General features: G+C 35.9%; 2 protein-coding genes across 4 annotated transcripts in view; one reads left to right on the forward strand and one right to left on the reverse strand.

Annotated features, from left to right (window-relative positions):
* irf2a (interferon regulatory factor 2a) overlaps positions 1–6,048 on the forward strand; it is an 11,789-nt gene extending 5,741 nt beyond the window's left edge. For all 3 annotated transcript variants that reach the window (XM_016232303.1, XM_016232293.1, XM_016232283.1), the window contains 4 exons: positions 34–148; positions 1,379–1,546; positions 1,712–1,755; positions 4,252–6,048. In XM_016232303.1, coding sequence (XP_016087789.1) covers positions 34–148; positions 1,379–1,546; positions 1,712–1,755; positions 4,252–4,581 — 657 coding nt within the window. In that variant the 3' untranslated portion in view covers positions 4,582–6,048. The remainder of the gene's footprint in view (positions 1–33; positions 149–1,378; positions 1,547–1,711; positions 1,756–4,251) is intronic.
* Positions 6,049–6,495: 447 nt separating this feature from the next.
* On the reverse strand, positions 6,496–11,260 carry tmem134 (transmembrane protein 134). The gene is made up of 8 exons (XM_016232357.1): positions 11,057–11,260; positions 10,094–10,338; positions 9,939–10,006; positions 7,900–7,986; positions 7,695–7,771; positions 7,412–7,456; positions 7,112–7,165; positions 6,496–6,879 (listed from the first exon to the last, which is right to left on the reverse strand). Exons 2-8 carry the CDS (start codon positions 10,292–10,294, stop codon positions 6,797–6,799), a joined length of 615 nt encoding a protein of 204 aa, XP_016087843.1. The 5' UTR covers positions 10,295–10,338; positions 11,057–11,260; the 3' UTR covers positions 6,496–6,796.
* Between the last annotated feature and the right edge of the window lie 6,113 nt (positions 11,261–17,373).

A 17,373-nucleotide genomic window follows, 5' to 3' on the forward strand; every position in this document is an offset into this window, starting at 1 on the left:
CAAATCAGCTCACACCTATGTTTGATTCCTTAGAGGGTTTTTCAGAAACGGAAAGCTGGCATTCCCAGAAAATATAAAATGACAAAAGAACAAAGTGAAGAGAATTTAATGGAAGAAACTACACCGGACAGCACTGTGCTATTTACTGGTAATTAACCAAATCATGCATTTTTTTACTGTCCAAATAAATAACAAGGCAATAATGGAGGCAGCATTAGAAAATTAACTTATTTATCTATAGTGGTCCCAAAACATATTTTGACATTCAAGCCACACTTAAAGGGGTCATATGATGCTTTTTTAAAGATCATTATTTTGTGTATTTGGTGTAACAGAATATGTTGACATGCTTTAATGTTCAAAAAACACATTATTTTTCAAATACTGTACATTATTGTAGGTCCTCTATGCCCCGCCTCTCTCAAACGCATTGTTTTCTACAAAGTCCCTCCTTCAGAGAAGCGCACACTGCTCTGATTGGCCAGCTGACCCAGTGCATTGTGATTGGCCGAACACCGCAAGCACTCGTCGGAAATGTAACACCCCTTACTATAATCGCGAGCTTCATCTTCCAAAATAAATGTAAAGACCGAGCCCGAAAGGGGAACAGAGTCGTGTGACAGACACAGTGAAAAGGAAAACTTGAAATCGCATCATATGACCCCTTTAAATGCATGTAGTCCATTGCATTGGATTAAATGTAATACATTTTTTTTATTTAAAAAGTGGTATTCATAAACAAATGATGCTAAAACTCAGAACCAACTTTTATTTAAACTTTCATTGCATTTTTAACCAACTGGTCTCAATGTGATGTATTTGTGTAAAAAAAAACTTATTTTTCTGAACTGTTTTGCTAATAGATATCTGTCTTTAAAGTAAATGCCAAATAATTTCACATTTTATGACATTTGTTATTTATATATTTTACTTAAGGGTGGCTTAAAGGGACAGTTTATCCAAAAATGAAAATTCTGTCATTTACTCATCCTCAAATTTTTACAAACCTGTATGTGTTTCTTTTTAAAAGAAGGTATTTTGACGAAACTTGGTAACCAAACAGTATCTGTTCCCAATTGACTTCCATAGTATTGTTTCTGTAGTATGGAAGTCAGTAGGTACCAACAACTGTTTGGTTATTCACATTCTTCAGAATATCTTCTTTTATGCTCAGCAGAAGAAACAAACTCATACAGGTTTGGAACAACTGCAGGGTGACAGAATTTTAATTTTTGGGTGAACTATTGTTCTTTTTAAGTACCCAAATGCTTATTTGGTAATATGTTACCAAAATGTTAGCCCAAATAAATAAAATGTATTTTAGTAGAAATGTTAATGATAAAATTTCTAAATCATACATGCTTATTCATCAACGCAGAGCAGGAGTGCTCCCCTGTGCCCATGTCATCTGTGAGGGAGATGGCTGTAGCTGAATTACCTGACGTGTGTGCAGTTGTTGAGGTGGCAACGGAGAATGCAGAACCTGCGTTTAGCTCCACTGAAGTGTGTCTGCCTCTCCAGGACTCCCATGTTTCTTCCTACAGTGGTAGGGTCCTTTTTTGCTTTCAGCTCTACTGTCTTTGTGCTGTGTTCACCACATGAATGATAAATTGCATATTACTGTTACTATTACTGCATTATGTTATTGTTGGTCACAAGCACAGCTGGATATAATTTATGAATTTTATTCTGGGGGGGGTTTTCTCAACAGAGAGTGACACAGAGAGCACATACAGTGAGGAAGACTTAGTACAGGTATGGATGTAAATGGAGAAAACATTCCAAGGAAGGATATCTTCCTTTTTAAAATGCAACTTTCCCTTTCATTTTCTTAAATACGACTTAAGCTCTTAGATCTTAAGAAACTGTTTTAGGTAGAAGTCCATTACAGCAAATACACTACCATTCAAAAACTTGGGTTCAGTATGATTGTTTTTTTTTAAAAACACTTTATTTTAAAGGGTCCTATTGTGCCCTTTTACAAAGTCTTGATCTTGTTTTGGGGGTGTACTAGAACAGGCTCTCATACTAGGTTGTTCGAAAAACACATTATTTTTCACATATTTTACAATATTACAACACCTCTCTCCCCAGTCTGGCATGAACGGCTCGAATAGTTCCTGTATCAAATGAAGGCCCGCCTTCTGAAATACGAAATGTGCTGTGATTGGTTAGCTGGGCCAGTGTGTGTTGTGATTGGTTAGCTGGGCCAGTGTGTGTTGTGATTGGCAACACTCGGCGCCTGGTCGGGAAATGTCATGCCCCTTACCATAGCCGCCTGCCAGCTTCAGTGTAAATATTGTGTCAAAATCAAATCAATTTGAGTGTGATTTAAACCCAGATGATTGTAACCACTCTAAGTTCGCCTGCCTTGGGAAAGCTAGCGTATCTCCGACATAGTGATAACACTCGTTGCTTTCTCTAGTGCAGCTCAACCAGGTCTCATCCCATTCGTTGATATTTGTGATATCACAAATCCCGGAAAATATGCGCTGTAGTCCAAGCGAGTCGTTCGTTGTAGTTTTTGAAAAGTGATTTATGTTAAATAAAATGTCTCCTTTTGAATTGGACTTTGAGCTTTGTAACTTCACAGATCGTTTTTATGCTCAGACAGCAACATTACAGAATAACTAAAGTGGAAAAAGCATAATAGGACCCCTTTAAGGACTAATTGTCTCTATTAACTAGTTACTTATTAGCATGCATATTGGCTGTTTATTAGTACTTATAAAGCACATATTAAAGGGGTCATGAACTGAGACAACAAAATTCCCTTGATCTTTTGACATTTAAGAGGTCATTGTACTATAAAAACATCCAGTAAGTTTCAGAACTTAAAACATTCTCGTTAGTCTAAAAACAGCTTATATTGAAGGCAGTCTGCCAAAACGACAGCTTGTGGAATGTACAACTCTATGATGTAATAGTGTGGCTAAGCACCACCTCCGCAGAAGATGATCAAGGCCTGCTTCTACATCACTGCCAATTTAGGCCCTCCCACTGATTCGCGCATGTAGTGTAAATAACAAGAGAGGCGAACGTGCAGGTCTACACAGAAACCAAACGATAAAGATTGAGTCAGTAAGAACTCGGTCCTATGTTCAGTTCATTTTACCACGGATTCATTTACAAACAATGCACAATTTGATGCAGGATTTTCAGAAAGATTGAAACTAAAGGATGGTGCTGTGCCAGCTATATTGTAACCGATAGTAATGTCGCAACACAAGTGTCAGTAACTGTTTTTATTACGTGGACACCAATGTTTCTCTGTTAAACAGATTGTTTGATATGTACTGAGTATTTATGCATTTTTGACCTAAATCACAGCAGCATCCATCTATGAGAAATGTCACTGTCAAACATACACAAGTGTTAGCCAATCATAGCAGTGGGTCTTTACTTCCAAGTCTACAATCCGCCACATCTATTCAAACAGAGCGTTCTGATAAGGCGAGTCAAAAACAGGACAGAAAATAGACTATTACTTCTAAATTGTTTTTTGATGTTAAAATCTTAACATTTAGAAGTGGACCTTAGAGAACAGTACAAAATAAAAAAGGCAGTTCATGACCCCTTTAATGCCTTATTCAGCATAACCATATTTTAGATCCCTTAATCCTACCTCATACCTAAACTTCGCAACTGCTATTAATAAACAGAGATTATAGAGCAAAAGTCATAGTTAATAGTGAGAATGGATCTCCACACTAAAGTGTGACCAAACATGAATGCTGCATTAAATTGATCACAAGTGACAGTAAAGACACATTTTATTCAAAGAGAATCCCGAATAACATGTATCATGATTTCCACAACAATATGAAGCAGCACAATTGTGGTCAATATTGACGATGACAAATGTTTCTTGAGAACCAAATCAGCATATTGGAATGATTTCTGAATCATCATGTGACACTGAAGCGTGAAGTAATGGCTGGTGAAAGTTCAGCTTTGCCATCACATGAATAAATTACATTTTAAAATATATTTAAAAAATTAAGTTAAGTTATTTTAAGTTGAAATAATATTTCACAATGTTATTGTTTTTAATGTTTTTTTTTTATTATTAATTTTAAAATAAATGCAGTGCTGGTGAGCATAAAATCAAAAACATTTTAAAAAATCGTACTGAATCCAAACCTTTGAACGGTAGTGTACTTAGATTTACAAAAATAAAACATTTTGTTATCAAGCCATAGCCAATTTGGTCATTTATTTTGTGCTAAGAGTGTTAACTTCCCCCTGCAGCTTCCCCAGGACTTGTCTTTAAAAGCTTCACAAAGATCAGCATGTAATTCTGTGTTAAGGATCCCATCCTCAGCTCAGTCCTCACCAAACACCGTTTTCACATCAACAAAAATCAATTTCAAAGTGACCAGCTGCAGAGAGGACACGCCCCTATTTGCATACAACACTCCTCCATGGTTCCCCTGCCTGTTTAATTTCCAAAAAGTCACAGACAAAGAACCCTCAAGCACTTCCCCCTCACCAGATCTCACCAGCAGCCTGACTTCTCAGGCAAGTGTGATCGCTAAAGCTGTGGACCTCTCTGTTGCAAAACACAAAACACTACAGTGAAGATGCTTTACAACCTGCTGCTGTCTAGCTGATATACCTACAACCCATTATTAAACATTAATCAAGTACTCTCAGGTGCAAGATTTCCCTCAAATATTTTCTTGTATTCGTGTTCAGCTTTTAAAACCAAACCGAGTTCCATGCTATCTGAATCCGTTATAGTATTATATTTCTGAAATATTTTGCAACACACTACCTCATTCTCATAACTGTGTTAACTTGTAATATGTAACTTGTATAACTACCTCACGAATGTGACACTTGATCACAGAAGTTGTCAGTGTAAGCTAGTAATAATGCAGCATTGGGAGAATATGCTTGTATTGATTTTGCATTGGAGTGACATTTCATACTTGTTGACAGCAGATGTAATTAAACAAAGAATGAAATAGAAGCGTTACTGGGGAATTTGCATGTATATTTTTCTACAGAGTACTGTAGCACAATATTGAGAGTTTTCTTAAATAAATGCTTAAGGTTTAGTACATTTTCATATGAAATTATCATTGATTTAGCAAATTTGACATGTTCGTCAATTCAGAACGACAGAATTATTGAACTGTCTGCCTGGAAACATTGTTTTACTTGAGGTTTAGCTCTCCCATGTCCGTAGGACACTTTAATACTTGAACATAGACTCACTGATTAGAGTTGTGTATTAACTTGTTGTTTCAACGTAAGGAGATTTTTGCTTTAGTTTTTGTATTAACTTTTTATGCAACAGTCACTAATTTGCATAATGAACAACTGCAGCACAGAAATTTAAAAGCAAATATAAAAACAGGTTTATTGTAGTGTCATAATGATTAAAAAATTACACAATACAAAATCTTTTCAGTACTCATTTGTTTTTGTATAATGTACATTAAAACAGTGGTTCAAAGAGTTAGTAGTGGTACTAATTAAAAAGATGAATGTGCAGTAGAAAAGCAAATCACTTGTTGCTGCATCTTACCTTGATTTTACAATAGAAGGGATAAGTCAAAATGCTATACAACTCGGACTGTATGGCCTAAATGACAAATTGCATTCTTGGGTTTCTCCTATTGAGATTTTCATTCTTCATGTCATTTGTTTTGTCTATGATTTCATTTGTATTATACAAGGCTAAAGGTGTACATTTTCATGTTATTAATTGTGCTATATTCCTGACAAAACTTTGTACACCTATAACAAGCTTATTATAATACTCCTTGCTGAATTCCAAGTATGTTTCACTGAATTGAGAACCTGTAACAACACTGTAGCACAACTGATCTAAAACATCTCAATCAGATGTAACTTCAAATTCTGTATACTCGATGTTTTAAAAGAATAGTTCACCCAAAAATGAAAACAAACAAACAAAAAATGACTCTCCCTCAAGCCATCCAAGATGTAGATAAGTTTGTATCTTCAATAGCGCTTTCTCGGTAAAAAGTCCATCCCCTGTTGCCCTTCGTTTGTAAACAGTGCTTGATCTGTGCATATTTCTCTCCTGCTTCAGATGAGACATCCTCACTGGAGAAAGCAATATTATGGACAGATGACTCGTATTTTAACTGGATACAGCGGTTTAAGGTTAAAAACTGAATTGGGAGAGAAATGTGCACAGGTCAAGCACCATTAACAAGCAAAAAGTGTCAAAAACGGTTCTAAACGCACGTCACAGCGGATTTTGATGTGAGAGGACAACAGGGGATGGACGTTTTCACCCGAAGAAGCATTATTATGAATTATTGCCAGAAGCGGCGGTTTGAAGTTAAAACACCTTAATGACGGATTTGTTTAATACAAACAAGCAGATTTTCTCTTTACAAGACATTAATCGATAGACTGGACTATTCATAAAAGAGGATCCACTGGTGATCAAGTGATGTGCTTTCTCCAAATCTGTTCCGATGAATAAAAAAAAGACATCTCCATCTTGGATGTCCTGCGAGTGAGTACATTTTTAGCTAATTTTTGTGTGAACTATTTCTTTATTACAGTCAGTGCTTTCTTTTGAAGTATGATTGTATATTGTTGCACTCCTAAATCACAGTTGTTGTTTTTCTGTAGAGGTTATACTTAGAGCTGTGTACAGACTGGCTTTTACCAAAATGAAGAAGAAATTGCTTAGAAAACCATTAGTAACTGAGGTTGTAAAAGTAGGTCATCCCCTTACTTCATTTTAGGGGGTTTGAAATAGTGGGCAATCCAGACCACTAGTCTGGATGATGCGAAGAAAAAACGTTTACTTCTCAAAGTACGGCAAATAAAAGAACTTGAATCCTCTTCGTCCCCGGACTGCACAGCTTATATAGATCACGTGATAGACTGAAACAAAAAAAAGGAAGAGCAAGAATTATTTTGCTGTTTATCTCTAGCGGTTTTCTTTAAGCAATGCTGTCTGTTGAAGCCATGTTCTTCCATTGCATGGATTACACTATGACAACTTCACAATTCATAAAACTATATTATCTAAGGTCCCAAATCCACTACTGATATTTACACTGGGAAATCTGACTCTATAAAAAAAAGCTTATATTAATTACACATTAGATCTTACCACCAGGAATGAAGAGAAGAAATCCAGGGACAAAGAAAATTGCACCTGAAACACCTAAAAAAAAGGCATAAATACATGGGTTACATAATTCTGCTGGACAAAACTGACATAAAACCAACTGGTGATTTAGATTATGTCAGAAGGTGGTGTTATTTTTGTATTATTTTTGTTTTAAGGCATTCAGAGCACTGATTTAAGTGATTATATCACTTATAATTAGCTGTACAAGTTTGTGTGCTAAAGCAATCCTGCTCACATCTCATAGTTATTTACAACCAATGCCAACGTGACAGGTCTTACCTGCGTGAGGGTTTAACTGTATGACAATGCCTGTAAAGATCAAAGCTGATAGGCAGGAGGAACAGGGAGGGGGAAGATAGGAAGGGGAGAGATAATACGTTAACTAAAGAGCTGACAGTACATTTGAATTTACCATCTATGCTCAAGATCAGAGTTGACAGCAAGATAAACAAAGACAGCACTTTACAAGTCAAACAGAAACATCAGTTCCCAGACACCTTCCCCCTGAGATCTGTAGTACTTATTATGATCAAAAACATCACAAAAGGTATGATAGTCTTACCAACTCCAGTGATTAAGAGGAGGAATGAGGCAAGAACGACTCGTCTGTTCTTCTTCACCAGCGGGTGAGACGTCCAGCTGGGAACAATCCACAGAGAACACAGAATGAGGAAAGGAAAAACTATTTTAATTTAGCCGACCAGAGTGATTTTAGTTCATATCAGCTTAAAATCTCATCTGGAAATCTGTAAACAGAGGTGTGTTACCCGCAGCAGTGAGCAGACAGCTGTGTGACTGAGCTGAGTGTGCTGAATGACCACTGAGAGCTGCAGTAGGACAGAGTAGCAGGATCACTGGAACACAGACAGACACAAGGCTTGACATCAGGCTTCATACTTCTACATCAAAAAAAGCTAAGCGAAATTTTTTATTTCTTTTAGTTGGCTATTTAATGGCTTGTTTGTTTGGCAGTTGGTCACTTGTTGTCTAATAAACAATTAAGATGCTGGACTAGCAATTTAAAAAATATCCTAGGTGTATTAAAAAATAGTAAAAAGAAACAAACCGTTGTTATTTACGCCATTTAAAATCTGCCATTTCTAACAACTGACAACTAGATTTTACCACAGCAGCTACACGGATCAAAACTGGCATTTTTACCAATGATTAACTGGGATAAACTTGCCGTTTAAATTTCTACAATTGGAAATCTATAATTTAAATAATTTAAAACTACTACTGCTACTGAAAACTATGAGGGGCCGTACAAGCCATAATTCATTCTGGCACTCTCACATACTTACATTCTCCTTTCACATACATGCATTTCTGCTTTCACACACTTACATTCTCCTTTCACACACGTGCATTTCTACTCTCTCTCACACACATACATTCTCCTTTCACATACATGCATTTCTGCTTTCACACACTTACATTCTCCTTTCACACACGTGCATTTCTACTCTCTCTCACACACATACATTCTCCTTTCACATACATGCATTTCTGCTTTCACACACTTACATTCTCCTTTCACACACGTGCATTTCTACTCTCTCTCACACACATACATTCTCCTTTCACATACATGCATTTCTGCTTTCACACACTTACATTCTCCTTTCACACACGTGCATTTCTACTCTCTCTCACACACATACATTCTCCTTTCACATACATATATTTCTACCTTTTTTTGGTATCCATTACTTCCTGTTAAAGCAGGAAGTCACTCTCAGACGAGGAAATACATGTGCAAGACTTGCTCAGCTCTTTTTTTTTTTACAATTTTACAATGATGCTATTCAAAGTCATCCTGTTTTCTTTTCAAGTATATATTTTAAGTTTTATTTTTAAAATATCATTATGTAACCTACGTGTTCTACAGATCTGTGTACAAGTGTTATGATAGTGATTTTGATCATATTGACAGGACTCAACGCTAAGGAAATTTTCTACTGGCCCGGTTTGGCCAGTGGTTTCAATTTTTTACTTGACCTGGAAAAATTTTCACTGGCCTTGCCCCATTCAATCAATAAATAAATCAATAAATAAGACTTATTTTTTTCATTGTTGACTGTAACATTGTATTGTAATAAATGATAACCATTTTGCCATTTAATAAATAAATTATTTATTTATTTAATTATTACTAAATGTCAGTTTAATGTTACTTGTGAATTCTGAGTCATACAAAAATGGAGTAAAAGTTTTTCCTAATATAAACCATTGTCTCTTGACATTAAAAATTGGACAAATCAAAAATATATCCACTTGTTTTTAGACAGTACCAGTTCAACAAGAAATCATTTTTCCTTTTTGACTTTCTGCTTTCTTAATTTATACAATAAATATGTTTCATGTTTTGTGAGATTTGTAAGCCCTGCTTCAATTTTTTTATCCTGCTTTTTTAATCTGTCAGCATTCTATCATTATAATATAATTATAACATAATAATAATACAATCTTTATTGTATCATTATAATACAATAATAATAACAGTGGAAAATGTACTTTACACTGGCAAATCCATCATCGCTGACAATTGCTGTTTATTACATATTAAGGTTTTAAATCTCAAGTGAGTTTAATTACTGATTTTTAATGCCAACTTTAAGTGGTGCAACATACCTTGAATTAAAACCTAAACCAACCGTTTCTACATTAATGTTAAACTCTGCTTAATTAAATCTAATGAAGGTGCAACCCATCCTTCATTTTGTACTATGCTGCTCATATTATTACATCCGGTTAATTTCCTTGCTTTGAGAATGTTCAAAACTAAAAGTGTGAACTGCCAAACCTGATTTTGAAGAAGTTATTGAAAGAAGAGTTCACAGTGCCACTTAAGGCATCTTCATTTTCCAGGTTCTGTGGGTAAACACAAAATAAAGTTCAGTCACGTTTGCATGTAAAACACCCTCAAAAAGAAAAGCGGCGTACATGTAAACACCTGACCTGATATTTCAGATTACTGTGTTCAGGAGTGCCAGTGGGTCCAGAAGTTTGTGTTTTGGCAAAAGAAAGAGGTCCAAACGTCATCTCTCCCCCGCCATCCTTCTCTCTCCCCTTCCTGTCCCCCACATCCTCTCCAGGCACCACACCTTCCTCCTCCCCCTCCAGGACGAACGCGTCATCGATTGTGAACGGTGTCCCCATTGCTACAGGCCCTCAGATATTGCTTGGGTGTTAACTTGCAAGCACTGTGAAGTTGGTAAACATCTTAGTTTAGTTACTGATCTTCTACACTCTGCCCACTATATTTCTCATAATGCAGTGTGGTGCATTGACTGCCCTATAAAATCCCTTTACAATGTACAATAATGAATTGTATTTATTTTTTTACATCTGAAAACCAACCACCAAACTATTAGGAAAGGAGAGCAAACAACATTCTCTTCTTTAGATCAAAGCTGCTCAATGTAGCTAATGTACAGACCATTTCAAATCGAATGGTTTACAACATTTTATAAGTACAGTAAGGAAGTGTTTTATAAGGAAAATGCAAAAATTAACTTTTTTGTTTTTATTATTTATTTAACTTTACTAAAAAATGTTAAAGGGTGTTTTAAGGCAGATTCAGGTTTAGATGTAGAATAAATAGCTGAGTGTGACAGAGTAATTGCCTCTAGGAAGCATGTGACTGACACGCTCTTCCGCTTGTTCTTAACAACAGATAGTGTGCGTCCACCCCAAACAATCTACATCTTGCACACTATAAAGTAACCCGTTACATACGAAACGCAACTTTAAGAATGATACTAAAATAAACACCCTTTACGTGTTTGAAACTAGCAGCTGTTTTGACGCAAAATGTCTACTGCTAATTTTACGAGTTTGGCTTAAGATTTAAAGAGTCGAACATCCCGTTATCAACACCAACAAAAGCGCAAAACTACAAAGGAAGAATCCTCTACTTACTGTCCATTACTCTTGATCCTCGTCAGTTACTCATAGATCTGTCTGCTATCATCCTTACACCACTTCCAAGGTATACAAGGTTAGTAAATCTGTTTAAATGTATTATTTACTCGCCGGCGAAAAATTGTAACCTAAACTTTGCTAGTAACAGCTGCTTCTTTTTTGTGGGTCGAATCTAAACAGACAAAAGTAGCGGTTGTGTGTTCAGCGACACCTGGAGGACTGGAGGATACAACAATTACTGTAGTCACTGCACATGAGAATATGGAATATTTTGATAGATTTGCACAGGAATGATAAATGTATATTTCTATATTTTGCTGATATGTATTGTTATTCTAATTTAATTTAGTAATTATTATGAACAATGTAACTTAAATTGTAAATATATGTTTAATAATAAAATATAAGGAAACGGAATGGCAATGGTGAGTATGACTTGATTTGATTTATTGAGATAAAATGAATCTTGATGGGTGCATAGTGAAAAGCAGTTATTTAGACACAAGGACATATTAGTTGCTTACAGCCCCAGTGTGTTTCTATCTGAATGTGTATTTTGAATTGATGAATGAACTTATCAAATTATTCCTTCATAAATACATTCTGGAGTAATTCGTCCCTTGGATGTAATGTGAGATTAAATTATGTAAGAAAGATTTGTGTGAACGGAAATGTGTTGTTTCATTGTCAACTATTTGCTGAAGTATAAGGTCCCGTGTCTTTTTCTTTGGTTCTAGCTGCACAGATATTTCCCTACTTCCTTACTTACTACATAACTGCATGTAAATAAAGACGTGCTTCTAATGCTAAATAAGTTTGTCACCTTTTCTGTAATGGCTCTCAGTTGCCCAGTACCATTCTACAATTGTCTCTACAGCTGTCTCTCATTCGATTCCTCTTGTGGTGTGGACAATTGTTAATCTCTAGTAAAATCAAGTCAGTATGATGAATTTGTATAATTTACTTTTCAGGCACTTTTCAGATATCTGTGAGGAGTAACTATCCATTATATTTTATGCAATAACTTTAATAAAGAATACCACCGTTTTGAAATATTTTATTTTCATGTTTTAGAGGTTAATGATATATTATTGCCTAGACAGAATATTTATGTCCTGTCCCATCTGAACCTGAACCATTGTGACGACATAATCGCAGTTAGATGTATCCATTTAACCAAGTTAAAATTGGAATAATTGAAAATAGGGTCAATAATTTCTCCTTTGTCCATTTTCCACCATCATGTCACTTTAAACGTCTTAAATGTCACTTCATCTGACCATTTTGAATAATATCTGTGGCATTCAGGTTCTGCTTGTTGATATTTGTCAAATCTAGCAGTTTATATGTATTCAATTCAGCACATTTGACCAATTTTATACATAGGCATGTGAATCTGTAATCTAATGTCTATTCCATAAAATGTTTTATGCTGTTTAGCCACTAGATGGTGGCAAGATACAGCCTACAGAAAAACAGTAGTGATGGGTTGGACCCCCTTTTGCCTTCAGAACTGCCTTCTTCCTGGCATAGATTCAGCAAAGTGCTGGAAACATTCCTCAGAGATTTTGGTCCATATTGACATGATAGCATCACACAGCTGCTGCACATTTATCGGCTGCACATCCATGATGTGAATCTACCATTGCATCACATCCCAAAGGTGCTCTACTGGATTGAGATCTGGTGGAGGTCATTTGAGTATAATCAACTCATTGTCACTCATTATTGTTTGAGATGATTTTTGGCTTTGTGACATGGCATATTGTCCTATGGGACAATGTGCCATCTCAAAAGCCTACAATTGTATACATCTAAAGCCTAAAATCATCAGTATACTGGAAGTAGACTATGGGATTTATTCTCAACTGGTACTAAGGGCCCAAAGTATGCCAAGAAAATATCCCCTACACAATTACACCACCACTAGCAGCCTGCACCATTGATACATGGCAGGATGGATCCATGCGTTGATGTTGATTGTGCCAAATTATGACCCTGCCATCCAAATCTCGCACACAGAAATCAAGAATCCGCAGACCAGGCATAATTTCTCCAATCTTGGTTGAGCCCATGTGAACTGTAGCCTCATTTTCCAGGAGTGGCACCTGGTGAGGTCTTCTGCTGCTTCATGGTTCGACACGTTGTGTGTTCAGATACTCTTCTGCACACAGTACCTTTACCTGTTGTATCAAGTGATTGAGTTACTGTTGCCTTTCTGTGGGCTCAAACCAGTCTGGCCATTCTCCTCCGACCTCTAGCATCAACAAAGCATTTCTGCCCACAAAACTGCCTCTCAATGGATATTTTCTCTTTTTCTGACCATTCTCTGAGAACCTTAGAAATGTTTGTGCATGAAAATCCCAGCAAATCGTCAGTTTCTGAAATACTCAGACCAGCCCACCTGGCACCGACAACCATGCCATGTTCAAAGTCACTTAAATCACCTTTCTGAACTCCAGCAGATCGTCTTGACCATGTCTACTTGACAAAATGCATGCAGTTGCAGCCATGTGATTGGCTGATTATATATTTTTGTTAATGAACAACTGAACAGATGTACCTAATAAAGTGGCTGGTGATTGTATGAAGTTGATCCATGAAGCCTTGCAAATTCAGCTCTTTTTTTTTCATTAATCATATTCAATTATTCTTATTATGATTCAAAAATTATTTGTTACATTCAGACAATATAATCTTACACTAGAAATGGAATGTATCAAGTACAAGTGATTACATGTGATGAAATAAAAAATACAAAAATGTCTTTCATGCCCTTCTCACATAATCGTTTCAATAATTCAGTTTTTCATTTGGCATGCCAACAGATTTCCTTTAAAACTGTATGAATGATTGCAGAAATGTAATGTGCCGTTTAGGTAATATTATTCAACTAGCATCATAATGTAGAAGTGCCATCCAAAATAGCTAATGGTAGGCTATAACTTTAAGACATTGCACTGAAAGCTTTCAAGACACAAGACATTTAAAACATATAACCAAACATGTTATTTTATTGTCTGAAAAAGTAACACAATCTCCCAACTGGGTTTATCACATACACTACCACAACGATGAAACACCATTACTACACAAATAGGGACTTCTTTTCAAATATTATAGACATTACAAAAAGATCCCTCATATCTTTCAGTTTTGTTTTGAAGTTATACTAAGCATGGCAGATTGATTTCATTTACAGTATGATACTGTACACTGTCACCATTTAGAAACAATGTTGTCTGACGTGGTTCTAAAATCCATAATGTTAAGGGAAGACATTTCATGGTCATTTTTATTTCATATGAAATATTTTACAATATAAACAAAGCATCCGTCTTGGATGGACTTAACAGCAACCAGAGGCCAGGCATTTCAGTGCAAACATGTTTTTTTACAAGGCAGTCTTGGCTGCATTACTCCCTTTTATCTATCAAAAACGAATGGGGAAAAAAATTATAATAAAATTATTACCAGATGAAGGAGGGGATTCCAATTAAAACTAAATTTCACAAAATCTGACAGATATCCAAAATGCATCCTCTGACAGAGCCTTGGTAAGTAAAGGAGGCCGCGTGTTTGTATTAATGTCCAACAAAAAAATTCAAAAGTGTAGTCATCACCGAACTGAAATATACTTCTGGACTTAAATCGTTGTTTTAAGTAAAGCTCTGTTGCAATGATTTAAGAAAGTATCTATTTATAGAGCAGACGTTATGAGGTGCCTGCTCTGTCTAATGTTGCTCTCTGATGTCTAGCAATGATATAAAATTACCATTTAATATATGAGGCTCGTATCTTTCTACAATCTTCTCTCCACCTCCAACTACAGGGCCTAAGAGGCTATTTGGACCCTAACCACTGACCTCTCAAATATAAGGTGGGAAACTGAAAACAATACTATTGTAATCAGTATTGCCAAAAAAGCAGAAGGCAGGTAAACTGTTTTTGATTTAGGCTGAACTCCTAACATATCTGTCGAGGTGCTTATATTTATAATATTGAATGTAGTCCCTTGATTTCAATCTAGATGCATTTTTAACAAACTAGAGGTATGGTTACTCACTGGGCTTGAAATAATGAAGCAGATAAACAAATATTCATGTGAACGGAACAGCAGAGAACTGAAAATGGCTTCTTACACAAATTGGAGGGAAAACATAAAATTGGAAATGTTCTGTTGATGTGGTGCTAGACAGATTTATACACAACTTCCAAATAAGTAAAAGACACTTCTGTCAAAAACTGAGAAAAATCGAGTTGAAACTACAGCACTTAATACTGATTAATTTAGAATAAGTTCTCTTAGTTACTATGTCCGCCGCTCCTTGTCAACATTCACAGAGAAGTGGCTGATAGCGCTGTGTTCCACAGGCAAAGAATCCAAATCTGTACACGTCCCTACCTTGTTGTTACACAGGTGGTGGAGGTAGCTAGTTATGTGCATGAATGTGGGGTTTAGGGTAGTTTGCATGGCTGATTGCAGGTGTGTGTATGTGTGGATAATAGTCAAGCGAGAGGGAGTGAGCTGAATGTGATTCAAACAGAATAAGTCCCACTGGAGGATATCCACCTGAACACTCATCACAAAGCAACAAAACTGTGGAGGGTATGGGCAAAGAATAAATAAAAGATAAAAAGGGAGAATCACCACATAATAGCACCAATGGATACGACATGAGCTCTGCTCTCTTTCCCAAATCTCACCCAGTCACTGCCAGAAGGGACACGACCATTAATTCTGGTGCATTCTTGAGATGGCACGCCAAACAGTTAAAGCCATAGTCCAAGTGTTCAAAGCAAGTATTTTAATGTTTAATTTCATCTTTGAAATGAGCCTTTGCTCATGGATCTGAGACTTATTGTATATTCCACACGGCAGGTCAAAACCTGATGTAATCTATTCAACTGTGACATTTGAAAGGAATGATAAATTATTTGTACACTTTCATTGAACGAGTTGTCTCAACCTAAAATAAGCATTTATTGAAATCATGAAAAAAATGTAGAAGATTGTGAATATACATATCATGTGTTGGCTGGGGCAGAATTTTTAGCCATATCATCTGTCGACCGTATTTTCCATTGAGGTCAGGGACATGATTTGAGTAACAGCTCAATTCCCAAGGAAAACAACAAAACGAACAAAACAGGTCGAAAATAAAACACCATAGTGGTCTGTGTTCAAATCAAGTAAGAAAATCTTAAAAAACAAAGGTTTTATCAGAGCAGCAAAAGGGCCTAGTCTCTGAATCCCACTGGCCCAAAGGAAGAGAACTGTATGACCTTTCCGTAGAGTGTTTTGGACGCAACACCCGTGTTCCCGCCATTGCGATTTCCAACATCCTCCTTCTTTCGTGACAACAAATAAAGCCATCAAGCTACACAGAAGACAAGCATGTTTCCAAATAAACAATGACATCCACAAGTGTCCTGGTTCATGAGACTAGGTATCAGATTCACACCGGCGTAAAACACACACCTGTTTTTTATTTCAAAAGGGAATAACAATAAAAAGAATCTACATCTGAATTAAACTGAGACGAAAATGCAATTGAAATCATTTATATTTTTTGTCTACAGAGAGTGTTTTATTCCCTTAAGAAACAAAGATTGGTGAAACCATCTACAGAAACATGATTACAGACTGATGTTTTTACCTCTTCTTAGGAGAGTTAACTATCCATGACCTGAGATTAAATATGAACTTTAATGAAACAGGTAAATCCATTACGTAGTGTAAAGGTGCATTCAAAGTAATTGTATGCACAATAAGTTTGGGTAGTAAAAAAAAATCAATAGTCCTTTTTCAAAAAATAAAAATAAAAACTTTAATTTCAGACGAGATCATTTTTATGCACTAATTCAGTCTATGTATTGTTTTATTAAGCATGTGAGTATGATTCTTATTGTGTCACCAATGTAGCTAACAGTGTCATGACAGATATATTTATTTTTAGGAATATTATACAACTTTATGAACCATGAATTAAATGTTGCTCAGATTAGAGCTTTTATGCCTCATTTTTTAACTTGTACTGCATACCAATATCACAAATCTGTAAGACCTTTGACCTGCACATCAGCATCTATTTCTTAATGCGTGCAAACTTAATCCATTGGCTGGATGATCTCTAATCTGTGACTGACAAAAATACTCTTGAAAACAAAACATTGTTAAATTACCAGTTACTTCAAGCCTATTTTGAAAATAACGGTTGATTCCAACTGGAGAATTTCCTGATTAATTGCTTGTTAAGGTAAATCCTATGATGAGAAATTTCCTTTTCCATGTTTTTCCCTTTTTTTCTCTC

Source organism: Sinocyclocheilus grahami, unplaced genomic scaffold, assembly GCF_001515645.1.
Source record: "Sinocyclocheilus grahami isolate Dianchi unplaced genomic scaffold, SAMN03320097.WGS_v1.1 scaffold17.1, whole genome shotgun sequence".
NCBI lineage: Eukaryota > Metazoa > Chordata > Actinopteri > Cypriniformes > Cyprinidae > Sinocyclocheilus > Sinocyclocheilus grahami.

What these genes read in the sequence shown, in the direction of transcription:
- tmem134 (XM_016232357.1), bottom strand. Translation starts at nt 10,294, where the DNA reads ATGGGGACACCGTTCACAATCGATGACGCGTTCGTCCTGGAGGGGGAG. An exon ending in ACAGTAATCTGAAATATCAG is followed by an intron (nt 10,007 to 10,093) that starts GTCAGGTGTTTA and finishes GTTTACCCACAG; the next exon opens with AACCTGGAAAATGAAGATGC. An exon ending in CTGTCTGCTCACTGCTGCGG is followed by an intron (nt 7,772 to 7,899) that starts GTAACACACCTC and finishes GATTGTTCCCAG; the next exon opens with CTGGACGTCTCACCCGCTGG.